The following is a 27,614-nucleotide window of genomic DNA, read 5'->3' on the forward strand; positions in this document are numbered from 1 at the left end:
TTGATCTTTTTTTTTCTTTTCAAATGTCTTTATGTCTTAATGAAGCGGCTAACGTTGTCTGTTCCAACATGTCTGCCTGAAATTGGTTGGCTGAAAATTGACTGTTGAAAGTTGAAAGTTAACAGCCAATTTTCACGATTCACGATCCAAAACCCCCTATCTCTGCCCCCAGATGGTCCACTCGTCTTTCAACACATTCCATTTCCCTCCATCCAAACACAGCAAAACGTATCCAATGTTCCTCAGCTTTTTCTTAAATCCTTTTCCTTTCTCCTCCATCTTCCTCATCTGCCTCCCCCCCACCCCAGGCCAGTCTTCTAGTAGGGGGGACGGGGGGGGCTCGTGCCGCTAGAGAGCTGTAATCTGAGTCAGTTCTGTGTTGGAGTTCCCTGTCCCCTGGTTCTCTACCCCTCTGTGGGGGGTCTACTCCCACCAAGGGCAGCTCCACGCCTAGTCATGCGGGATTAGGTGTCCCCCCCCCAGGCCCTCCACCATCACCCGCCTTGCAACTGTAGGCTGCCGCGACCTCTCTGGCAATGCTCCTCATGCGGCCTGACTGCTGTGTGTCGAGGCGGAATGGCGAAGGGTGGCAAAACTCTCGGAAGCAGCGCTTGAAGTTCTCATCGAGGAAGGCATAGAGAACTGGATTCAGGCTGCTGTTGACGTAACCCAGCGCGATGCAAAAGTGCATTAAGACCAGTGTGAACAAGCTGCTGAGGTTGAAGCCCAACGACTGAGCCAGGACCATGATCTGGATGGGGGTCCAGCACACAACAAATACTGCCACCACCACCAGTACCATTCTGGTGATGCGGCGGAGGTTGCGGTCCTTTTCCTTGGAGCCGGAGAGGATACGAACATTGCGCAGGCGTTTGACCATCAAGCTGTAGCAGATGCTGATGATCGCCACAGGGATGAGAAAGGAGAAGAGAAAGACACAGGTACCAAAGACAGGATCCCAGTGGCTCCTCGGTTCAGGCAAAACCACGATGCACTCAACGCCTAGATGGAGTGAAGAAGAAAAATAACAAGTGGGTTAAACATGTGGCGAGAAAGGTGAGACAGTGATTCTAGCATGTTTTGGCATGAGAAGCATTCCTTGTAGGTGGATACTCATAAGCGAAAATGATTATACCTCATACATGTAAGTAACGACGGTAGTCAATTCTACAGGACAAGGACACTTGGTCAGATTACCTAGTCTCAGTTTTTTAGAGATGTGAAGCATAAAGTTGCACTTAAACAATGTCATGTAAATATATGTGTGTTTGTGTGTGTACACACAGAACCACTCAGCTGGACACACTGCCATTCAGTTGAATGATATACTGTGATATACAGTGTTGTGACATCAATTGTCAAACATGGAGGAGGAAGTTTGATGGAACAGACCCTCTGTTTTGCTGGATCCAGGGTCGGTGACAAAGTGAAAGGCACCCTGAACCACAGCGCCATGCAGTACCCTCTGGGGTGTGCCTAGCTGGTCAGGGGTTTCATCCGACAGCAAGATAAAGACCCAAAACATAAGTCCAAGCTATGCCAGAACTACCTTAAGTAAAAAGAACAAAATGCTAAGCTTGAAAATATGGAATGGCCAGCAGCAGATTTAAACCCCATTGAGCTGGTTTGGGATGAAGTGGACAGGAGAGTGAAAGCAAAGCAACCTAGTGCTCCAAACAGACTGCGACAGAGTTGGGAAGAACTTTTTGAAGAATATTTGATTTCCATTCTCGAAAGAATGCCGTGAGTGTGTTCAGTTGTTGAATCTAAATGTGGCTACTTTTGAAGAGTCAAAAGTTTAAACTATATTTTGTTTTCTAAATTAATTCCATGACTTCTTTTCTAACTTCAATTGTTTATTTGTTCTTGTCATGAGAATCTGCAACCACATCATTTTCAATAAAATTCTGGAAAAGTTGGGGTGTTCTAAAACTTTTGTGAATGAACACACCGGCAAACAAATTCTACAAATAGATGGAGTGAGGCCACATCAAACAAACAAGAAGTGTTGAGAGAAAAATATGTCATCCATTATTCCATCTGGAGCTTTGATCCTTTTATCACTTTTATCTGCAGCACTCAGAGTGCACACAATTTATAGTGTGTGGGTGTCCACAGCGAAAATAGGGGCCATTGCAAACAGCTGGATCACTGCCACACTACAACCCCCTGATTGAAAAACACAATGTGGATGGAAACTGGCTTGACGTTCATGTTGTTTAGTGGGTTCACAGAAAAGAGATGCTGTCTGGTTCAGCAAGGATTAGTCACAGAAATGAAGGTCCTTACCCTCCAAAGTACAACACCAAGGAACATGCGACTGTTTTGTATTACTATACTGATGGGAACATATCTTCCAGCAACTCCATGTCCAGTCTGGTCAGGTGCTTTTGATGTCAGCACTCCCTCATTTCTAACAGTATGTTGGAGAGAATGAATATGTTGTTCACTGCTGAAGAAACATCCTGTGCTCTTATCATCATTCTATTGGAAGTGAGACCAAACAGCTTTTTGTGAAGGAATGACTGTATCCACAAGTCTCTGAGTCTGTGTTGCACTGACCGTTTGGACCATCAACTGTTCTCGTCGTCATCTTATGACACATTTCTGGAAATTTCTGTGTGAACTGGAGCAACTGGTTACTATACCAGTACACACCTTTACTGAACAACCTGAGAGAAAACAATGGTCTGTATAGTTTCTGCATTTAATATCACCATGATGATTTCAGTTCTTTTTTGTTGCATCAATCCATCAGGAGCTAAGAAAATTGAAACTTGCTAATATATTCACACCAGACTCGATGATGTCACTATAACTTCAAACTTTGTCATCTGCAATAGAAGTGCACTCATTACAAAAACGTGTATTAAAACAAAAGCATAATGACATTGTAACATTTTTTAAGCAACAGCTGCAGACGATCTTCTGATTCTCCCTTAAATTCGGTCATTATTTTCAGGTCATTATAAGAGTCAGGTCGGGACTCCCCTTTGGCCTTCTCTTTGTTTTGTCTCTCTTTGCCTACATAGCACCAACTGGGGTCGCTAGGAACAGCAAAACTAAACCGCTGGGAACACATAGTACTAAGTCACAAGACAAGAGCTAGGCTCCGTAACAAACTGGCAACATTCAAGTTCTCAGCTGGATAGCCTCCGACCTCGGAAAGACATTGATGAGGCTGCATAGTGTCACCAATCAGTCGTGTAGCCAGAAAAAAAGACACAACTTCACTACTTCACCACCAACTTCACCACTCTCCCTTAATGGATATTCAATTATCTCCAAAGATAAACTGCATCTTTGCCACACACATTTACTGCTCCTTGCCACATATTCATAGAAACTAAACATGTTTGGATGGGATCATGGAATAGAAATGTACTCAAATATATCCAGTCATAGTTTTCCGCATCTGCACAGGAGGCAGGAAATACTTCAGACTCATTTATGTTCCATTAAAGCTTCTCTGCAGTGCAGGAAAAGGTCAAGCTGCCATCACTCCATGGCTTTTAGTAGCAATCACACGATGGCTTGTAACTATCTCACCTTTTCAGGTGTTATGGTTGACCTTTATGTCCTCCCTGCTTCTCTCCACACTGGAGTTGTCATTTGTGAATTATTATCTCAGATTAATCCTTGCCGACATCACGATCAAGTCAAACAACAGAGTTAGCCGAGGCAGCCGTTGATGTCCTTCCTGTGGCGGACAGATGTGACATCACTCTGGACTCATGAAGAGGCCTCATTCATGAAAACGTCAGACATTTTCCAACACATCACAATCTCTGCTGACATTAATGGTAAAGACCCTTTGGTACCACTTTCTACAGCTCTGGGCATGTCGTCAGGCTGGCAGGAAACAAGTGACTGAACAGCTGAAGGATGTCCTTCATCCTGATGAGGTCAACGGACAGACACAAACATCCTCATGTATTTCAAAATAAAGCAGGAACAAACCACATGAGTCGCATCATAGCTCAGGTAAACACAAACGAGAACATGGATTTTGTTGTAATTCCATTTGTTCTCTGGTTTGTAAATACTTCTTTCAGTATTTTGACTCGTTTTCATATCACTCTGATGACAACTGATTCTCATTCATCACTTCATCCTCCGTGCATCCTGCCAACCTTTTATCTGTTTTTAATCCTTCCACTGTGTTTCGCTCTCCATCATTGGACTTACCTATTTCTTTTCAGTCGGTTTGCTAAGCTCACCTCTGGTTCAGACCTGTTATTGTCCCTCTTTGTTCATTGACCCTCTGCTCTCCTCACCTGTTATTGTCCTTCATATTTATTATGTTTTTTGTTCCTTTTCACCCTTTATCCTGCACTTATTTCTGGCTATTTTCCGTTTTTTATACACAACATGTGTCCTGCTTTCATTTTGGTGGATATTGTCCCAGCCTACACTCCTTCACGCTCACATCTCCTAACAGCTTTTCATTCCCTTTCTCGCCTCCTCCGGCTTGTACAATTTCAGTCATTGCCATCGTTTCCTCCTATTCTACCTCATATTCTTCTCTATGGGCAATAGCCATGGTCTCTGCTGTCCTGCTTTTTTGCAAAGCTTGTTCCTATCATATAACGAATGTCCATTTGCTACATATGATAGTTCACTTAAGGAAACCACCTTTATTGTGTCAGAAACTCACAAAAGACACTGAAGCTGCAGACTTATTGGAGAAGCAATGATTAATAACATTGAATTAAATAATTCTCTTGCCTGACCTTTAAAAAAAATTATTTTTCAAGTACTGTAAATGTATACACTGAATGTTCGGTATTCACTGAATTTTGCAGCTGAAACACATTCTAACACAAAACAGCGAATAGCAAACTCTTATGTTTACAGATCACATTTCTGCAGAGGCATATCTCCAGAAAAAAAGCCTCTTGCTGCAGAAGATAAATGGAATATCGTTTTGAAGGCTGATCTCAGGGTGAACAAACTCAGGGGTTTCTCTAAAGCTGCTTTGTGAAACGGGCCAGGATTTCCACTCATGCGATGAGTTTTACAATGTTTTGTCCTGTAGTCAGTAACATTTTGTTGTGCTCACCCACACCCCAAACGAGGTCCCTCTTGTAAAAGAGACCCTGGGCCTCATGAGTGTTTTCACCTTTATTAACCTGTAAAGGTTAATAAATAACTACAATTTCTGTCATCATGTTGACAGATTGACACCAACAGATAGACACTGACCACAATGAGTTTTACATACTGAGACAAACCAAAGCACAGTAATAACATTATTTAACAGAGGCAACAAGGTCCCGATGTTTTTTTAAAAAAGACTTGCTGGACAAGACCTGTCAGGTTTGGGAGGGTTGTAAAGGTCAAGATTAAATTTGGGCCTCTAACTTCACAGTCTGCCTGTTGCAGAGTCACATGTAGGGCAGCACGCAAACACTTATACGCAAACACATATAAACAGGCTGTGTGTGAGGTTCATAAGTAACATGTATGCGTGCTGGACACAGTGTGTTGGCATGTGCTTCCTACCACAAGTTGGCCCGTGTGAGTATATTTTCCTTGGTTGTGTGATTATGTGCCCAGTGTGACTTTCCTGGAGCAGTACAGCACTTGTCAAAAGTTGCAACTAATACACTGCATGCACAAAAGCACAAAATTCCTGTGCAGTGTTGTTTTCAACAACAGTTTTTCTTGATAAAACATTTCTACTCACAGTCCATTTAACCCACCCCTACCTCAGCCCAACAAAAGGTCTTCATCCCACCATTAACCCTTAACTTACACTAACCTCACGTTAACCTGCCTTCATTTACATACCGTCCATGCATCCATCCACCAATGAAAACTGCATTTTGGGCCATTTTGGTAGCAGCTGAAGGTTATGTTTATTAAGTTCATGTTTATTTAAAGTTAAGGTAAAAACGTGTTAGAAAACGGCCATTTATCATCTCAGAGGACGACAGTGTGATGGTGACCAACTACCTTATGTAAAAGAAATTGTGCACAGTGTACACGTATATTATTAGCCTGATTTATTGATCTGCATCAAATCGACACCATACCCAAGGCGGTGAGTACAAGCCTATGTGTTACATAGAGCTGACAAGCACCTCTTCAGAAAGTGGTCCATGTTGAAAGCAACATGGACCAAAACTACTGACTGGATTGCTTTTTTGCATCATGACAATTTTCCCAGCTCTTAAAAAGGCACATCTGTGTTTGCCCATGAAAGACAACAGTGTAGTAAAGGAAACCTATGATTGGAAAATGGAGCGAAAAACATGCTGATCTCATTGAAGTTGCAGCAGAAAAAAAAAGACATGCTCACAAATCAAAGACACCAGTAACTGGAAAGGCCTCAACACAGCAGCTGTAAGCACTGGTGTTTTACTGCAGCACGACACCGACCGATCAACCTCGCATATGCACTCACATGACTGTAAAACAAGTGACTTCAAGGACACTGAGAACAGGTTGGAAATCAGTGAGCTAACAAACTGAATGACATGAACATGAAGTGAAATGAAAAGAAGTGATAACAGATGAACAGCAACAGATATTAAATGAAAATGTTACATCCTGAGCAGCTTTAGGGGTAATCAGGAATAACAACATTGTAGTTTAAACAGTAAAAGTAAATTAGTATTTAATAAGGTAAACGGAAGCACATATTAACAAAGAACAAGACTTACAAAACAATGGACTGGAGAGAGAACAAAAAACAATCCTCTCAAACAGAGGACAAGTAAAGACAAACTCGAGTCAAACTCACCACAAGGCTTAGAACAAGCTAAAATGAAACACACAACAAGGACAAAGAAAACAGTGTTTGGACAGCACACAGCCAGGCAGTTGCACTGCTGGGTCTTCACCAGGTTCGCAGTCAGAGATGCAAGTCCTCTGCCTCTTTTATACTCCAGGCGTAGCAGCTTCCAGGTGATGTGCATTCTGCAATTAGTCTCTCCCACACTCACACAGACACACCCACTCTAACAGTCTCACACAAATCACTTCACAAAACACACGTGCAGATTCAAACAAGAGGAACTTTGTTGGATTTGTTGGTCTTTTGTAAGTGGACAAGATGTAACTCCAGTGAGCTTGTGCTCATGAACTGACACACCGTCCTCTCACCAAACCTTATAAGGCTTTTCTTCACTGCAAGGCACTCTCACTAATATTAGGCTGTAAATCTGTGAGGTTGTATGTGTGTGTGTCTGTGTGTGTCTGTGTGTGTGTGTGTGTGTGTGTGCGCACTCTTAACTAAAATATATGTATGTCTGAGCGAGACGATTTATGATCCACACACTCAGACAGAGAGGGAGCGAGCTGGATCCATTCAGGACAAACTGATGAGCAGCCACATGAAGAAAAATGAAACGAGTCTATTTCAGCTCGAGACAGAAGATGCCATTATCCATCAGGTACTATCAGGTATCAATGTGGCTGAGAGGAACAGAGAGATGGTGAGATAAAAAGGCCGGCAGCTACATAATTTAATATTTTGGCAAGAGCTTTTACAGCAGTTTTGCATCAGTTCAGACAAAGCTTTAACCATTTCCACACATCAACATCTCTTGCATCGCGTCGCTTATCCAATCACAGCTCTTTGGTGCTCATTTACATGTTCAGACAACAGCTCAACCCACACCGATTCAGTAACATGTGACACTGGTTAACAGCGCGTGGTGAGATTTAGAGAGAGAAGTTGTTTTATGAGGAGAGAAGCATTCACAGCATCAATGCAGTCTGGATTAATAACCACCATTACAACGCTCTGTTCTCACTGTGAAGCCTTAATACACCTTCTCATCAATGTCCTCTTTTGCTGGGGAACTCAGCCGCCTGTGAGGTAATGTGAACATGATAGAAGATCAGATGACATTCTGTTGAGATTTAATTCTTCTTCGCTAATTATGAACATGTCAGCTGTTCTGTCATCACTTCTACTGCAGATAATAAGGCGACTGAATATGGTGTTAAAGTGCAAGTAGGAGGAAGAAAAGGTAGAAGTTTTGCTCTTTCCTCTGGCATCACTGGAGCAATCAACCCCAATCAGCTCAATATATCTAAAGATACTGACAAAACAGTGAGGAAAAAGGTGTCTGGTTTTGAAGAGGTTGATTGATGTAAAATGCAAAAAAAAATAGCAGCCATAGATCTCCTGAACCATGTCCACAGATGCCACAAAGTCTCCTAGGGAGAGAAGAGGTAAAACACCAATGGCTTAAATCATAGAAAGTAACATTGCAACATCCAATTATTCCACATGGGCAACCATGTCTAAGCAAAATAACACGAGAGGGAGTGTACAGAACAGTTGATTCCAACTGAGGCCGAGTAAGGTGAGTTATTTTCATGATAAAACAACAACAACAACAACATTAAAGAGTCACAATATATCACCATGAGATATCTAATGTTTTTGGCTTTCAGCAAAATAGAAAACATACGTGAAGATAATGTTTGGAACTTGAAAAAAACTGCCGGACAAACATACACTTTACCATATAGAGACTGATCAGTGTCAAAAGAGCAAGAGTGGAGACTGTGCATACACAGAATACCTGTCACATGTACCATGTGGATCAGACTGATCAAAGTTATTAATGTTTAATGGAGCGGTTGTGCAGCCGGCCGACAGACGCGTCATTAAAAGGAAATTGAGTTTCAATTGTACATCTTGAACGGGAGCACAAAAGCCAAAGCAGCATTAATTATCTAAACTAAAGGTGATGCTCTAAAAAATCCCATCGATGTATGCCGGGAATTCCATGCAGTCAGGTCAGGTGCAAGATCAGAAAGTAGATAAAGTTAGCTAAAATTAGATATTTACATTACAACAGCATAATGAGAACTATTCATGAGAGGAGATTTCAGCAGCATCACAGCATCACAACATAAGTTCTAGTTGCAGGACTGATTATGGATAAAACTAAGGTCTGGAACACAGAAAAAAAGTACAGTACATAATGGAGTAACAGCAGTGCTGTGTCTGGAATGCTCTATTGACAACCCATGGAAATGTCCAGCATGGTTGCAAGCTTTTGTATGTCCATGCCTCATTTCACATCTCTTGCCTCCTAACCAATAGGTCCGTGGGTCACGAACCCCCTTTTCCATGATTGTCTGTAGGTCTGACCAAAAAATATATGGAAATATATAATGTTTTTTTTAGGGATGCAACAGTTCATGGAATAATCTGTCCAGGTCCCACATCACTGTTTGGGAGTTTAGCCATTTAGCACATTTCGCAATAAAGCAAGTAAACCGTTGCTAATGCTAACAGCGACACCTGCAGGGACACAGAGACATCATCTCGGTCACTGACAGCATTCAGTAAAAATAAATAAACAATAGATAAACAAATTGCTTTCACTCCCCACAGCTTTTAAACAAGTACTCGGTCAAAGTCAGACAGGACAAAAACAAAAACAGAAAGATCCTTAGTGTTATTCTGCAGTATTTAGCATCTATTATTACCTCCACTAAGGAGATAATGTTTTTACCAGTGTTTGTCTGTTTATCTGTCTGTTAATCTGTGAGCAAAATAAGTCAAAATCTTAACAACAACAATTTAATGACGTTTTCAGGAAATGCTGATAATGGGATAAGGATCAGCTGATTAAATGTTGGTAGTTTTCTGGAATCATCTGGATCTGGATTACTCCTTGTGAGATAGGGCCATTTTCAGCATATGTATTTATAACTCCACAATAGCTCCACAATAGTGGACTGACTCTGGTTAGCGTGTCTGTTGGGTTAACAAAAAATAGAGCTCAGCGTGCATGACTTTAGTAACAAGGTTGCAAATGATTTTTAATAACTATTTGACTATTAGTGACAAAGGCATATTTTGATGATCAACAATTTTATTAGAGTAGATAAAATTAATGTAGGACGATAATATTGGGTGGAAATCACAATATGGGTGGAAATGAGCTGCTAGGTGGAGGTCATTCTCCGAGTGCTTTTCTAGTTATTATTCCAATGGTCAAAAGGGTTTTCTTCTCTATGAAGGACATACGGCCAATGGTGTCCTCTGTGTGACATCCAGGAATACGTTTTTATTCCCTCTTTTTTTCACATTGGAGCACAACATTGACCAGTATGAACGAGACAAATACCATGTAGTCAGATCCCAACATCAGTGGATGGACTTTGACCATTCCCCCGTGGTCGCTAAGGCATCCTGGTTCCAATAGTTTTCCTATTATTTGAATTCCTCCAAGTCAACATAATAATAAATAAATATAAATAAATAATAATAAATGACATAATTTACCTCGAAAAGCTTGTTTTTATTGGAAGTCCTTGGCTTGTGAGATGATTTCTTTATCATAATTTCTATAAAACTCACTCATATTGTTCTCATTCAGTTCATCTCTGTCATGGATATTGTATGAATATGTTTTGTTGAATTTAAAATTGTTTCTGTTCCTTTTTGCCTACAGATACTCACTTGCAGTCCATTAAATGGCAGCTAATTACTCAGTAGTATGCTGTCATTTGACTGCTGTGACAACAAAACAAACATTCCTATTCAGTCCATATACAGCACAAACAACGCAGCCACCATGAGATGTGATAACATCATGAGTCCCTTTGCAGACAAAGAATCTCTTTGCACTTGACTGATAGTAAATGCAGAGATGTGCTCAGTCCATTAGTGAGACGCTGTGCTGTAAAAGTGATAAAAAAAAAAACTGGGACATGCTGAGACCTATACAGAACCCAGAGCGATCGTCTGACATTTGGTTTTCAATGCACTCACGTTCAGGGGCAGATCACCAGAGCATCGTTTGAATTACAAAATTAAAATATTCAGCCAAGTCAGGTGTCCATATGTCTGTGTGAGTGTGTGTGTGTGTGTGTGTGCGTGTGTGTGTGTAAATTACTTACTATTATGCTCTTGTTCCACCTCTACCTTTCCTATGACCATAGCAGGGACGCCAAAGGCCGAAGCCAAAACCCACACACAGATATTCACCACCTGATGACGTAAGAGGCCATGTGTTATTATGATGGACTGTCACAGAGGAAGTTAACACGTGTGGACCCTCAATAACAAGGGTGGACACCTCCAGTCCTTTAAGGCCGCCTATCCTGCAGGTTTTAGATGTCTCCCTGCTCCTACACACCTGATGCAAATCAGCTGCTCGGTCTCAGGCCTCTGCAGAACTACACAGAGATTGATTCAGGTGAGGTAGGAGAAGGGTGACATCTAAACGCTGCAAGATAGGTTCCCATCCCGGCTGTACAACCATCATCTGTGTTGAAATTCAGTCTAAACACCTGAATGGAACATATCTGTTATTATTGTTTAGTAATCATACTGAGTAAAGACCACATGGAAAATTTGCAGCTGCCATATAAAACAGAGACAGTACAACAGAAAAAAAACATTTGCTTCAGTCAAGTCGGATTTCTGAAGATGTGTGACTATGCTGGTAATTTGTGCAGATTCAAGGGTCTTTGCCAAGTCACAGGTACACACACACACACACACATACATGCATGAACACGTCCAGCAGAGTCATCACATTCCTGGCACAATACAGTTTAACTTCATCATATTACGTGCATTGAACATGTTCGTGTCATCTCTTCTTCTCATTAATACCAGTTTGGCTCATGTTGAACTGAAGTAGTCTCAATGTCAACATATCATCATTACCTGGAAAGTGAAAATATCTTACGCCGCAGCGACACGTCTGTGGTCAACTATCATTTATGTTTGATCTCATTTATATGATGTGACTTCTTTCCAAACCTAAAATCTGCACATCCATCTGCTCACACGCGCGCACACACACACACACACATATATAGATATAGATAGATAGATTCAAAGCAAAGCGCCAACTCTGACCCACTCAACTGAGCCACAGTAGAAAGTGACTCTTGCTGTAGAATCTGCTCTGATGTCAACAGACTGCCAGCAGGATTAAAGCAGTGTCATGGCTGTAAAAGAGATGAATCTCACACTTTGAAATGAAATGGTTTACCTTAGCCTTGTGAGGAGTTCTCATGTCCAGCGCTTTGACAGGGTGGCAGACGGCCACATATCTGTCCATACTCATCACTGTCAAGGTGAACGTGCTGGTGAACATGTTGTAGTAGTCGATGGACACCACCGCCTTGCACAGTGCGTTTCCAAATGGCCAGAAGCCAAGAAAGACGTCAGTGCCCTTGAAGAATCAGAAATCACAGGAAGAACACAGGTGAGTGAAGAACAGGGAGCTAAGAAATCCTTACACAGGGAATGAGTCAGTGAAGTGGAACAACTTCAGTGAAGCATGAACCTTTTAAAGCTGACAACCATCCAACAACTGTTGATCAAGTCCAGCTGGAGCAGAGAGAGACACTGTGCACAGCCATCAAGTCATCATGGAATTATTAATGCTAGAATCCGACTATGAGAACACTTTAGCCACTAAGACCACGGGACCAATGGTCAATGATCAAGTGCATCTAAACATGTCAGATAACACAATAACAGTGGCATAAGCTCTTGCAGTGTTAGTGAATATAAGCCCAATCATCTTTCACTATCCTGCATGACTTCATAGATCATCGGGGACCACCAGCATCTCCTTGCATGATGCTTGTGTCCTTTAACTCCAATATGAAAAGAAGGAAATAAAAACAGATCCTGATTCATAACATTTGGGAGTGAGAAAATAAAAAACAGCTTAAATTTTGTTGAACTCCTCACATACGTATTTGATGTGTGCAGATGGTTGAAACGATCCTACCTGGAATGGTAAAGTTGCTAGGAACAATGAATCCGCCAGTGCCAGGTTAAAGATGTAGATGTTCGTGGCCGTTTTTCATTTTTGTGTACCTGCGGTGAAATAAAACAGACGCACAGGTTCAAATTTGACGCACAGGTAAGATGAAGCATGAGATGGATATGTCAATGGGTGCGTTGTTCACATTAGCAGCAGTGCTGCTACCATACAATGTGTGTCAGGGTGAAGAGGAAGTTCTTACTTTACCAGATAATTCTGCACCCACCCTCACACGTCACACATGAGGGGTCCAAAGAACAAGATGGAGACAAGAAAGGTGGCTCCATTTGGACTTACAGATAGGACACCTCCCACTGGTGGTGTTCTAGGAAGAGAGAATTGGGAATGCCTAAGGGATGCCTGGGGGAAGCTGGACAAGGATATGTGCAGCGATCATAATCCCCCTTTACTTGTTGTCTAAACCGACTAACTGCTACAGAAAAGCTTCAGGGATATTTGCAACCACACTCAAAGGCAGAATTTGTCGTTATTCTCACCATGAGACTTACTAAGGCCTTCTGGCAAAACCACTTCGGGGGAAACTGGCTATAGAACCAGAGGGAGGGGGCACCTCTGGTCTGACAGCAAGGCTGTATTTTATTACACCAGCCTCTCTCCTCTAACATTCCTCTGCTTGATACTGGTACATTACAGACACACACACTTACAAATAAGTAATAGTAAATAGGAATACAAATACTGTCAATATCAATAAAGTTAATATTAAGCAACAATGTCAAATATATCTTGCTGTGACTTCACTTTTTTACTTCTGGTCCTCAGTTTTTTCTTCCCTGCAGTTGAAACGCACACACACACACACACACAACACTACACGCACACTTTGCCCCCCAGCTTTTTCTACACTTTCTCCTTTTTACCACATCAACACATCCTCTTTTTATATCTTTCTCTCCTCATCCCACCCCCCATCATCTCCGATTTGAGATGATGTTTGGCAGCCCATCTCTTTTCGAGGTTCTCTCACTCATCTATTCCCTCACATCTCAGCATCTGTGTCTTTCAGTCTTTTATCCCTTCATCCTTCTCATTACCTTTCCTCCTCTTCACTTGTTATCGCCCTGCTCTTTTTGCCTCTCATCCTTCCTGACTCAGTGTATCTGCAGATTTAAAGAAAAGGAGTAAGGAGCAAAGGAGTTGAATTTATTGTAACTTCATATTAGATAATAAAGGAAGACATTAAATGTGTGTTTGAATATGAATGTTTATAAATTTATAAATTATATGTTTATAAAAAATTCTGTTAACAATCAAAATTTAATTCCTCCTTCTACAATATTTCCCATTTGTCCCCTTTACTTACTCCTGCTATCATCCCTTGATTCTCATCAGGTTTTTCGCTGCAGTCAATGTAAAGACACTGGTTACAAACACATTGAAAAACTTCTGTCTAAATTAAACTCGTTCACTTGTACTCCTTCACTTTTTCTCTGTCACAGTTGTTGCCTTCTTCACTTCTCTCCTCTTAAAGATTTACAGGCGGCCACAGGGGCTTCAGAGAGAATATTTCATGACTGTACAGCCTTTTCCACCCTTCCACTCCAATCTCTTTATGTCATCTTTCCTGTAAAGAACTTCCTGACGCTCTCTTGTCCTCTGGCTGTCTCGGGTTCCTCTACTGCTCTATTGGAACAATAAATAAAATAATCATGAGTTCACAAGATGAGAAAGTAGAGAGTGGACGGACAGGCCTTGAGCAGACTGATGAAAATATTGCGTGTTGTTTAAACAGTATGTGACTAAGTTGTTGTGTCAGCGTTGTTCTGTTTGTTTTTTTTCACAACAGTGACAAAGCACACCAAGTTAGAGGGTGAATATGTGAATGCCTTTGTGTCAGGAAACTGAGAGAAACATTTGTGCACAGAATTAGTTTCATATTTCAAGAAGTGTTTAAAATATTAGTACTCATAAGATGAAAAATGGCCCCTTGTGCCATCTTGCATAATAAACAATGACCAGCCTTCTATGGAAATCTGATGAATTCTGAGTAATTGGGCTTGATATGGTCAAGATTTACTTCCCAGGAGATTGATTTTGTTTATTTATTTCAAGGAAATTATGCTGATATGAAGTAATTGGGGTGACTGCGATTCCCAATTACTGTCATAGAGTATTGGTAAGAGTGGGTTGTCCATCCATTGTTATCAGGAGGTTAAGTCTACAATGGGCAGTTGATCCCCAACACTGGCCGGAAGTTGCCAAGTTGCTGGAATCCCACAAACCGTAGTAGAATTGGTGGACGGTATGAGATGTCTTTGAGCAAGACACCTGACTTCAACTGCTGTGAAGGGTGGCTGCCTCCTGCTCCGGTGTTTGTGTGGTTGTCCCGTGTGCTGTATTGTTCCACTGCAGAAAATGCGTATCACCTGTACTGAAATGTGCCGACACAGGACTCATAATGGGTTACCGTGTTTCTTTCTAATTGTTGTTTTTAAGTATTTCAAAGGCAATATTGACGCTGTAACTGCATTTCTTTGCGAACAATGTTGTTCCTTTAACCTCGCTCCTCAAGTAGCATGACAAGTTATCTTTATTCATCTAATGTCATTCAGTCACACACTCTTTCCTCGTTTTTCGGCACATCTCTCTAAGTGAGTCTCTGCCAGACTTGTCCTCACCATCTCCAACTTCACTTCTTCTCTATATTAAAAAAGAGAGAGGAAGAATGGTGATGAAAGGAATCTGAATCTGGAATCTGATGACTCTTTCATCCGCTGCACTGTTTGGTTTCAAATATTAATAATGACTTTGAATTATTCACACACTGCTGCTCTGCACTGTCGTCTTGAGCTATCGCAAGTGTGTGTGTGTGGGGGGGGGGGTGGGTGGGGGTGTGTGTGTGGGGGGGGGGTGTATCACCATATGGAATTTGAAATTATTTGATATGATTAATTGCAGTAAAAACCTGTAAATACAATATTTGTGTAATTAGCAGTTGCTACACACACACGCTGGCAAGAAGGCCAATGGGGGGGGGCAATCAAATGTAACAAATTACATGTGCTTATGCTTTCAGAATTTGTAATAAATCAAATCAACTGTTTCAAAAGTTGAGAAGTGTCAGTGTTTTAACACATCATCAACAGTGACCACAATCAAACTCCTTTTCAAATCTTACAACACGTCATTTTTTTCCTGTTAGGTTTGTCCTACTCTGCATATTGTAGGAGATGCAATGTGTGATGGGAAAATGGATCTGATGATGGCAAATTTGCATATGTCAACAAGCACACGTGAAGTTCATCTCTGTGTCTCAAGTGATTATTTGAATTTGAATTATAAGCAGTGACATACATCCTCTCTGGAGTCCAGAGAGGATGTATGTCACTGCTTACAATTTCCATTAGTAAGTGTATTTCAATTCAACACAATTTTTGTAATTAAATGAGGTAATGTTAAGTTACTCCCCATCACAATACATATAAAATACTTTACATTCAGGATTAAGAGCAACCTGCTGTGTCAGAAATCATGACACGGCAGGGCAGAAATCATGTCAGTCTGTTTCTAATTCCTGTTTCTTCACACTGAATTGTGCCACCATCCATTAATATCTTGATACATTGTAAGTAAGCCCTTTCAGAGTCTTCAGATAGAAGAGCTCTTGAAGAAAAGGCATAGTAATTCATGGCCGCCAGCTGCCATGGTGACAGTGGTATTGCCAAAATGCCTTTCTCTGCATTATCCGCTTTATTCTTCAGTGTGAAAGCCATACAAAGCCTACAATTATCTCTGCAAAGATCAAAACACGGTTCAACTGAGCATGGAGCCAGAGATTATACAAACATGTATCCTTGAGCCAAACAGAAAACTAACATTGACTCTAATCTCCATTAGTTATTTACAAGAACATGACATAAGCAGTGGTATGCAGTGAGGTTCATGGCTGGTGAGGCACTTCATCTCAATCAGATTCACAATCAGATTTTCAAACATACGAATCTACAATGTATCTTATTTACCATTTGACTGTCAACAGTTTGCGGGTTATGTTTAAAGCCCCGCACACCGCTTATACCACTGGCATTTGCCAAAGACACAACCCACTTATACCATGGTCATTTGCCAAAGAAACAGAAATGAGATGCTTAATTGGTTTTCATGTGTTTCAAGGCAGTTCTTCCCCCTACGTCGTGTCTTAAAACCAAAAAAAAGTTTAGGAGATGGATATCAGAAATGGTAAACATGAGCCCGACTACGTGTACATTGAACAGTTTAAACGCACGGCTGCCAGCCAATCATAATAGAGTGCTCACAATGGCCATGGCATAAATGCCTTTAATGTGTTTTTTTGTATATGATAGTTTCAGGCACATGGTTAAATGCATGTGTTGTCTCAAAACCTCTAGTCGCACAAAATGGGTCTCATTCATGAAACATTCATAAATTTGTGTGTATTTCTTTATAAAAGCTGTCTCCCCAAAAACCCTCATCCCAATTTATGAACAAATCAATCATCAATCAATTGACAGCACGGCACTAGTAATCAGCAACTTGCATAAATCTCCGCCCCATGAAGGAGGTGGAGAGAAATCCAGTTGACTAGGGGGACGTGACAGATTTCTGGGGGATCTCGAAGAAACTTGGTGTAAACTGTACATAAATCTACGCATTCATCAATATTTCAGTAGCTGCAATCTTTTCATCGTTATGAACAAAATTTACACCAGCTGCTGACCCACTTTGTCTGAAGAATGCATATAAATAATGCCTGTCACTATTGGAAATTACAAAACACAATGCACAAATGTATGTCTCTATGTGTTTCAAATTGTAGCTGACCAGTGCTGACTTTCAGGCCCTCCAGCTAATGATGTGAGCTGTGAATTTAAAAGGTATATTGACCACTGGAACCCCTAAACTAGTAATCAGCGTTAATCTGGGTTGTACACGGTGCTCAGAGTGGCATGTTACATGAGTTGTTTTTTTTAAGACCACATGGGGACCCCAGAAGGATCCCCTTCTTTGGAAATGGGTATAATATGTACGGATATAATATTTAGACAAACGTGTGTTTGGTGGTGTGTGGTGTATACACCCACTGCACTGGTAAACCTTTTGCAACAAGCTGAGAAGAGCCTGGCAGTCCAGGGGCTCACGGCTCTGGCCCCACCTACTCTAGGACACATTTAGGATTATTGTACTAAAAAGAAATCTCACTCCCTGTTGCAGCATACTAGCACTCAGTGTGGAACCACTATTGTTCAATTCACTGATGGTCAGTCAGAGGACTATCGTTTGGAATTGGTCATAGAATGATAACCATGATTGATTCTGGTCATTTTCATGAATTTAGAGACTAAATGGATGCTTAGTGGAAGTCTACGCTTATGGTCACGCTCACTGCAGCTTTCCACTTTCAATCCCACTGGGCCTCATCGTTTTTGTGGTTGTGTGATTGAGATGTCTTTGGTGGTAAATGAGGTAAAGATGCTCGGCTCATTTATCTCATGCACTGTAGTTACACACATGCACACACACTGTCATAAAAAACAGCAAAAGCCTCTAAAGCCATTAAAACTCAAGATAAAGAAAAAAAAGAAAAAAGGTGGCTTGAGTAGCACTGATGAGCGCTGAGTGGACACAGAGAGGGAGAGAGAAAGAGAGAGATTTACAAAAGCGCTTTATTTACATATTTATATTTTACATTCAACTCAATAAAAGAGAGAGAGAGAGAGAGAACTTGGGAATTGACACTGATAAAGTGTCATATTATGACACTTGTGCAATAACAGATATTACCTGAAGTCCACTGGGGAATTTGCTGCATGTGAATTTGAATGGGATTCATTCCTCATCCACGCACTCTAAGCACATTGTGTATTTGTGTTCATCTATCTATAACTAATCATTATTTTGACTGGGGAGAAATATTTTCAACCATTGATTTTGATATTTGATTGATTTTACAATCGGGTAGGTCAGATTAAGGACTACTACTTTGCACACTCAATGTATGGATGCTCCACAAAGTGAGACTACTAAAATGATTAACATCCTATTTACACTTGTACTAGCAGTTTCTGACTTGCAAAGAAAACAAACTTGCAACTGATCTCCTGCCACATTCACTGCACAATAGAGCAAGATCAGCTTCACGGTACTTTCCTTTTCTCTTGATTGTTTTGGTCTGCTCCAAGTGTCATAAGTGAACATTATAGCTACTATGAAAGTGTGACTTGTTGTTTACTGTCCTGCAGTGGAATCAGTGAAATTGTAAAGAGAGACAGACAGACGGAACCACTGACAACAGAGGAGAAGTCACTGCCATTTGTAGTACCCCCTTTTTACCACCAACACAAGATGAGACAAACCAACGAGAATTTTCTAAAGGCAGGACATAGAGCGGTCCAGTAATCAGACGGGGGTTAGTCAGAATCAGCACTCCTCAAGAATCCATGTTAAAGTTGAACACCACATCGCTGCTGATGCTGTGTCACCAGCGTGAATGTGTGTTATATGTGAATGTAAATGTGAGTGTCATTAAGGTAAAAGAAAAGGTAAAAGGAAAGCGCTATCGAAATGCAACCATTAACACACGTGTTCGTGAGGTAAGTGTGGGGACGACTGCAGCCTGCCATGAGATGGTCATTAACCCCTGCAACCATCCTGTCACAGTTTCTGCCTAAAGGCTGATTCATGCACTGCGAGAAGTGAGAACTTTTTTCTCGCTGCCAGGGCTGCGAGTACAAAGTGACGTCATTTTGTTCTCCCAGCCCTGGCAGCAGGAACAAAGTTCTTGCTTCTCGTCACATCATCTGGGGGCAGAACTTGTGTGTGAATTGTTGTGTGATTGGTCAGAAATGCTGACACTGGCTCCATTTGCAGTGAGCGAAGTCTGCTTCAGTACGTTATATCGACTGTATTCTCTGTGCTGCACTGTGTGTAACTTCCGGTTTGCGTGATCTGCTCTGTGGAGACTGACGTGAAATGGCCCTGTGTTTCTAGCTGGAGCTGCCATGAGTCACCTCTGAAACGTGCAGCAGCACCACCTGTTGGACCTCACTGACTGACGAGACTGGCCGTGGAATCTTCCAAATTGACCGCGGCGTATAGTCAGCAGCTGCATGTTATCGCGCACTTAGGCATACAACACCTTCCTCTCACACAGCAGCATAAGCATGGTCCTCCACAGCCAGTAAATAATGAATGACTGTCCTATAGCTCCAGGTACTCAGGTTGGCCGTGTCTCCTCTTTCGACAACCTATTCACTGTTGTTCCAGCAGCTCGCCAGGCTGGCATAAAGCTCCGCCATCAGATGGCCTGCTGTGTGACCGCCGACTGCTCTCCACGCATTTTGTGCATTGTCACATGACCTTAAAACTCCTGCACAGGCATAGCATCTGAGGCATGGGCCACATGCAGCAGAGTCTCAGGCACTGAGATTGCCGGTAGAGTCGTGGTGGAAGGCGAAGGTGTCACGGTGTGGAAACCAATAAAACCGCATTTTAACGTCACCTCTGTTCTCCCAGCATGTCTGGTTGCATGTCTCTTAAAACTGTTGAGGTATTTCATCCCAGAATGTTGTCTGGGCTAAATTTAGCCCACAGTCAGAGGCAAGAGTTTCCCATGAAAAGCTGCAGAGCTGTGTATTTGTTTACGAGTGTAAACTGGAGCAATCAAACAAAATAAGGTTTGAAAAAATGGTCTTTCTCAGCAGATGCTAAATTAACTTTGCACCTCAGTAGTTTATGAAGAATCCTGCTAACGTTGGCAAATCACAAGCTGCTGAGAATGGGAGAATGAATAATATAATGTTCCTAAGAATCATTTTACTTTTTCAGTTAAATAATGTCACAACATGGGACTCAAATTAGAAATATCTTTGATGAATAATAAGAATAGAAATTTAGAAGGTGAGGTTAAGTTATCGTACTTATGGAAACTTCAAGAAAAAAAAGTTTAGAAAGCTGTCAGTTGTTCAGAAATGTTCGCTGCACTGATGGCATATATCTGATTTATTCATGATGGCAGCAGGTAAGTCTGAGTGCAGTGTATGTCACGGCTCCCATACTCCTGATTTTCCTGATTTAACACTGCAGGAGTTTATTTACCAAGTCAAATGAGTCGCGTACTGAAGTACTGAAGCTAAGGTCATGGTAACTTCCAGTTAAAATTCTAAAACCCAAAGTGATGTCAAACGACTACTCCCCAAAGGCATTGCTTTGACCACAAACCAAAGATAATCAGTTTGCCATCATCAGAGGAGCAAAGAAACCAGATAATATTCACATTTAAAAACATTTAAACTGCTTTTATTAATTTGAGCTCACTGTAATATGACTTCCTTCCTGTTTCTTTTGCTGCTGTATCAGAATTATATTTTGTTATGTATTAACTATAATAATAGTTAATACATAATTCTGTTGCTTTCCAGAGAAACACAGGATGTGTATTATTGCAGCTTGGGATCATAATTAGCAGCCATGCACTCGAATGAATTCAACCGCAGCTGTTCTCATTTACATCAAATGCATTAGTAAATACACTGTGAAAGTAGACGAGTGCAACAAGGCTAAATTTAGCTGCCCTGATAGCAATTAGCATTCATTTGCATCTCCTACTCAGATCTTTAACTCCTGGGGATCATTTGAAACATTTCTATCATATTGATTGGATTTGTTTTGTCTGAGTCGGTCCAAACCGTCATCTATTGATGTGCTGAATGGGGTGTGGGGGGCGCCACTGTCGCTCATTTACCTGACACTAATCAGAATAATCTACCTGGAAGAAAGTGTCAAAGTGGTCTAGGTTGTTAAGATAAGATAAGATAATCTTAATGCACGGTGATTAAAGGAGCAGCTTGTGGGATCAAGCGACATCTGGTGGTGAAGTTGGAGATTTCACACCTTTAAAATAATGTGATGCCCTCCAGGTTCACCTGTGATTCGGGTTCTGATAAAGGTTGAACACCAGCAGCCACTTCCAAACCAGAACAAAGGAAACTGATCTTCACTTTGAAATCACTTTGTTCTCAGCTTCGACTGCAACTGCATGCGTCCATCCTCTCCCATCAGCTGCTGTTGTAGAGTTTCTCTGTTATGCTGTGAATCATCTCATCACCCTCCCGAGGGGATCCAGCCTGCTCTTCCCCATTCATCACCTCGCTGCCCCCTCACATCATTGTCCACTTTGTCCACTTCAGTCTTCCCCTCTTTCCCTTCATGTTTCCTTTCCTCTGCTTTTCATCTATTCAGTCGCTCACATTCTTTGTCTGTTTATCCGTCTCCCTCCAGTTACACTGTTATCTTGTTTCTCTCCACTCCTTATTTCTATCCACACGTGGAAAGCATCAAATTAACTTTGAATGTTTTGTTTTCCTACTCGAGGAGCGGATTGCATTTACAGAGCTCCTTTATAGCTTCCTCAACAACCTGGCTGCTTTGCAATGTGACTCATGTACTCAGGAGGGCACAGAATTGTTAATGTCTGGGTCCCAGGTACCAGTGTCCTTGGGGCCAGACATCCTACAGTTACACTGTACAGTAAGTATGTACAGTATGCCACTTTTTAGCATCACTGTTCTGTGCATACGGTCCCAGAGGTGTAATGGCGGTTCTAGCTGTTTGAACCTCTGACATGGCAGTAGAGGTGCAATTCTTCAACTTTCAACTACAACTTTTTTAACTCACACAACAACATCAACACATATGTATCTTGTAGGTCTCGATGATCTGTGGTATCAACACCATAAGGTTCAGAATAAAGGTGCATTCATGATGTGAGAACCCATACTCTGCTCACTATTATCCTTGGTTTATCTATTTATCTCTGCAGTTGTATGTTGTTTTCAGCTCTTTGTCTTTTGTGGCCTGTCAGATCAAGGGACAAATCCGGGAATCTTTTTTCATGCTACATAAAAGATATTCTCTCCATATCTTTCTTTTCCTTTGCTGCTTCTGTATCTCTTCGGCCATCACCACCCAAAACACTCTGAACAACAAATACAAAATTAAAGAGCTTTAACCTTCTCTCATCACTCCCCTTGTGCTTTTGTTCCACCCTCACATCTTTTGCCCCTCACCTCATTTATCTGTTTCCAAGGCACCTCTTTCACACACGCTCTTCTTCACTTCTCTCTCTCTCCTTCCACTTGCTTCTCCTCCCATTTGTCTCTACCAACACCCCCTCCTCCCATCCATACATGAATTCATTATTCACCATAAAGGTAGAATCTTCTTTTCATCCATGTCATGTCTTTCTGACCAACAAACTTATTTTATAGGTCGGTTGACATAGATCTAATTATTATTATTATTATTATTATTATTATTATTAAAGAATCCTTCACTAGTGCTGCAGATTGTGATGCTGGCATCACATGTGATGTTTAAAGACTGGAACATCTTCATTTATCCCGCATAAACCATCACTATATTTCTACATGTTTTCCCTTTAATCATTTCGGACTGAAAAAGCTCCTGACTTAAAAATCAAAAAAGAGCCCAGCAAGGTAATCAGAAGTGGATACGGGTACATGTTCAGCCAAAATTAGCAATGATGATGGAAATGGTCTGGCTGTTTAACCATCTGAGACCCTCATTAAGGGAAATGGCTCACAGAAGGCCAGAACAATTTTGATTGCATACACTGTTAACCCCAGCATGGGGTGTGTCATCATGGTGAGATGCTGCTCAGGGCTGCTGTGCCGGCATCAGGTCCAACAATGCTCCGCAGCCTCCACCCACAGCAGAGCAACAGTGGAGCAGAGAGAAGAAAGAATGACAGAAGAGAGGTAGAAATGCTGAAGCGAGCAGCAGAGGGGAGAGGGCAGAGGTAGGTGATTGAGCAGAGGAGAGGAGGAACAACAGAGGGGAGGGAGACGTCAGAGATGTAAAAATGCAGATGACAACAAAGATGAAAGAAGAGAAATGAATGATTAGGTTCAGAACAAAGCCAGAGAGAAAAATACTTCCTTGCCTCTTCTTTCTTTTCTCTCATCCACCTGATCTCTCTCTGAAGACAAAAATATTGCGTGGACTGATGCTCATATGACTAATCATCCTTATACCCTTCTGATCCTGATTAGATCCACTTGAAAACAGCTCAAAATCCTCTTAAACAGATATTTGAATAATGACCACAGTCTTTGTACCCCTGCAGCCAGACGTGAAGAGAGTTTCACCATTCAAATCATAGAATTAGAAAATGGGACACTTGTGGCTGATAAGACTGGAACCCTAACCCTTTCTCTAGAAGTATAGACACAAGTGTGGACAGTGTTCAGATCTGACAACAGGCTCCTTGTCAGTAATTCCATTTTGGCTGCTTCACATTCTAAGTTGGGGGGTTAAGGTGGCTTCAATTTGGTGGCTTGGTGGCTGGCATTTGTTTATAGGAGTGTGTGTGTGTGTGTGTGTGTGTGTGTGTGTGTGTGTGTGTGTGTGTGTGTGTGTGTGTGTGTGTGTGTGTGTGTTTGTGCATGTGTACTTTTTCCCAGCAATTAAGATCAGTCTAATTTTGGAAGGTAAAAATATTTAACAATTATTGCACAGCACAGATACACTTTCCCAAAGGAAACAGTGAACTGATGAACTGATGCTCTGAGGGCTGATCACGTTCTTACATGTGCATGGTGAAAGTGTCCTGTTATTATGGGGAAAAAAGAAATGAAAGTGAAACTCTGCAATCCTTGATTTCTGGTTTGTCACTTGGTGGTGGTCACTGTGAGTGAATGCCAACCGTGTGGAGACAGATGGATTAATTCCCTCTGTGTGTGTATGTGTGTGTGTGTGTGTGTGTGTGTGTGTGTGTGTGTGACTCATAGGTCTACAGAGCTCCTTTTTTGGTGACAGACTGAGAATATATGTACTGGAACAAGAGCCGTGACTCAGCAAAGGTACAATCTTTGGCCCTCTCTGGTGGGCAGGGACACTGCGACTATACACCGTATGGGCCGGTGCAGAGCATCTTGTCGACAGGGACCATTGAAACTAGGATAACTACTGCTGCTTCACATGATCACAGAAATGTGACAGCAAAACACATTCACATGAAGAAGAATGTTACGAATGAATGTTGTAAGAGTGGAATCACTGGATATTGATAGGATCTACTGATGTTCTGTCCTCATTACTCCTGTATGCTGCATCTCCCTGCACTGGACATTGAGGCTGTAAGGAGACATGCATAAGATGTAGTCGTGGCACCGAAATGCTCAAATTAGCTAGTTAGCACTGTTTACCACTTAGCAAAGAAGACAACAACACTGTTATGGCATCTCTACCAGCAGCAGCAACGTTATTCCCAATATGGAGCCTAGTACGGTTATCTTGGATTTGGATCAATGTCCTGGTCATGCAGTCATGGCTCCATGGCAGCAGAGACTGAGAGAGTCCCACATATCCCTGTTTACTTTCAGTATTTCCTCGTCTTGTGCAGGCTGAATCTTTTGGGTGGACTTTTGGGGCTTTGGTCCAGATCATAGTCCTTGGTAGCTTTCAGATTTGTAAATGTGGTTCGGATCAAATGGAAAAATGTGAAAGTCTGGACCAAACAAGGTAGGTATGAAATCTCCCTGTATTGCCCATCGGTGTGAATGTGTGTGAATGGTTGTCTGTCTTTCATGTTGCCCTTCATTCATCTTAATTAACCAGTTATAACACTCTCACAATGAATTAGGTTGATTCTGATTATCTTTGTTCAGAACATCCACGGACACTTTAATACTGAGAAGACCGACACTACAAAGTCAAAAAAATACACACACAACTCTCCTGGTTAAACATGATTAACAGTGTGTGTGTACACTGTGGAGGATTAATGTTCATAAAAACACACTAACTAACACACACACACACACACATACGCACACACACGCACAAAGCCCAAAGCTTTTACACTGCATGAACCTCCACTGGAGTTAATGGGCAGTCCGTCATGAAAATGTACGACTGCCAATGCCGCTGTCAATGCCATTATTTGTATTTACGCATCAATAAAGCAGCATTGACAAAGCGTGCCACCTCTGACAGACACAGGAGATGGAACTCTCCATCACATCTTCATGTAAAACAGCTGAGAAGATCAAACAGCCTTTTGTGTGGTATGAGCTTCTTGTTCATTGCTATAGCAACCGTTTTTACCTCACCAGGCTGACAACAAAGTTTGACCAATAGCAGGCTTGAATAAATCAGACGGTTTACATTTCATCACATTTTTAATGTTTCCAGGTGTGAGATAATTGTCGTACCTTATGATGACATACATGACCAGGAAGTTCCCCACCAAGCCGATGACACAGATAATCATGTAAACGACCACGATGGTGACCTTCACCCCAGTTGGCAGCAAGGCATCAGTGTCACCATAGACATCGCTGAAGTTGTTCTGGAAAAGCGGGAGGTCATCCAGAAAGTCCATCACGGGAACAGGAGCGAGGAATGGGGGGCTATTGTGATCTGCAGAGAGGAAGATGTGGACAAGAATTTTATGGTCTCACTGTAAAACCATGTCACCTGTGAGGTAAATGAGAACATGTGAAATCATTTGGATGTAGCAGAATGTGATCAGTTTGAGCTGCTGCTCACCTATTGCTCTGTAAACTACTCTTTATTGTTACGTTATGAACATGACAGAGAGCAGTCGTCCAGCGAGGACAATCATGTCACCTGATCACTCTACACCACCGCATCATGACGGACTGGTGTTCCTGGAAAATAACACTCAAATTAGGTCGGAGAGGCCCGTTTCATAATTTACTTGGTTTCATTTTTAGTGAAAAGCAGTCAGAGCGCTTCATGTTGTCTGTGAACCCTGTGTTTTGGACTAAGGGGTTCAAATTACAGGTCAGTCTGTATCAGTTTGATCTAGATTTTTTTTGACAGCCAAAACATTTGAAATCTTGCTTGTTCTGACCCCACCCACAACCTCCATTGTTTGGCTTAATAGTGATTTGAAAAGCCATATGCATGTTTTATTCGCTCCTCCTGGTTCACATCAAGGAGAAAACTTACAACTTGAACATGGGTAACAGACACACGTCCACCTACATGTAAACTTTGAGTGCTGGCAGGGAGAGGTAAATAAAGTAGCTAAGACAGATGGGACAAAAAGCAAAGGAGAGAGTAGGGACATTAATAGAAAGAAAAGATGGAGAGAGGTGGGGGAGTAGATGTTGAGGATTAAAAGGCAAATAAAGGGCGAGGAAGGAAGAAATGAGTCTCAAACTGGGAGAGAAACAATGAGTTGCTGGGAGGAAGAAAAAAACAGGATGTGAGAAGAAAAGCAACAAAATAAAGAGGAATGTTCATTTTGAATTAACGTACATCGCTTTAAGAATACCTTAGAACCGACAGAGACAGAGATAACACCAAATGTCTGCACTAATACCGTGGTGCCTGGTACAGCCAGTGAATTCTTGCTACATCTTTCGTTCACACTACACCAACGAAGGAGACAAACAAAAATGGACTAGGGCGGTTGAGTGTGTTCACAAAGAATGTGGTTGTCGTTACCACTAATGTAATGAATTGTTATTCATATTGAATGTACTTAACACAATAGCATCACCGACCACATCTCTGTGTGGTTAGTGAGTGAAATCCAGCAGTTAGCAACATGAAAAGACATGTAAGCAGCCTTCATAGAGTTACCATGTACATCATGGCATTGTTAAATTTTGTGAAGGGAATTCATCTCATGTCGTAATCCAATTTCAGACTGCCATTTATTAGTATGCTCATTCACTGAGCCTATTTTTACTATTATCATGAACAGATCAGAATCATTATTCCCATGGGAAGAATGACTGGGGACATCCACTTTTACTCTACAGACGCTGCTGACGTATTCGTCAGTGGGGAAATTTGGGTCGTTTGGAG

At 41.5% G+C, this 27,614-nt stretch overlaps 1 protein-coding gene across 1 annotated transcript; it reads right to left on the bottom strand.

The window, feature by feature from the left end:
• Nucleotides 1-348: 348 nt before the first annotated feature.
• On the bottom strand, nucleotides 349-26,154 carry LOC144741170 (nociceptin receptor-like). The gene is given in 7 exon segments (XM_078623785.1): nucleotides 349-405; nucleotides 407-1,002; nucleotides 10,879-10,969; nucleotides 11,985-12,167; nucleotides 12,735-12,809; nucleotides 12,811-12,823; nucleotides 25,985-26,154. Coding segments are annotated over 7 exon segments (1,185 nt in total).
• Nucleotides 26,155-27,614: the final 1,460 nt, after the last annotated feature.

This window comes from Lampetra planeri, unplaced genomic scaffold (genome assembly GCF_965212315.1).
Source record: "Lampetra planeri unplaced genomic scaffold, kcLamPlan1.2.h2 scaffold_449, whole genome shotgun sequence".
In the NCBI taxonomy this organism is placed as follows: domain Eukaryota; kingdom Metazoa; phylum Chordata; class Hyperoartia; order Petromyzontiformes; family Petromyzontidae; genus Lampetra; species Lampetra planeri.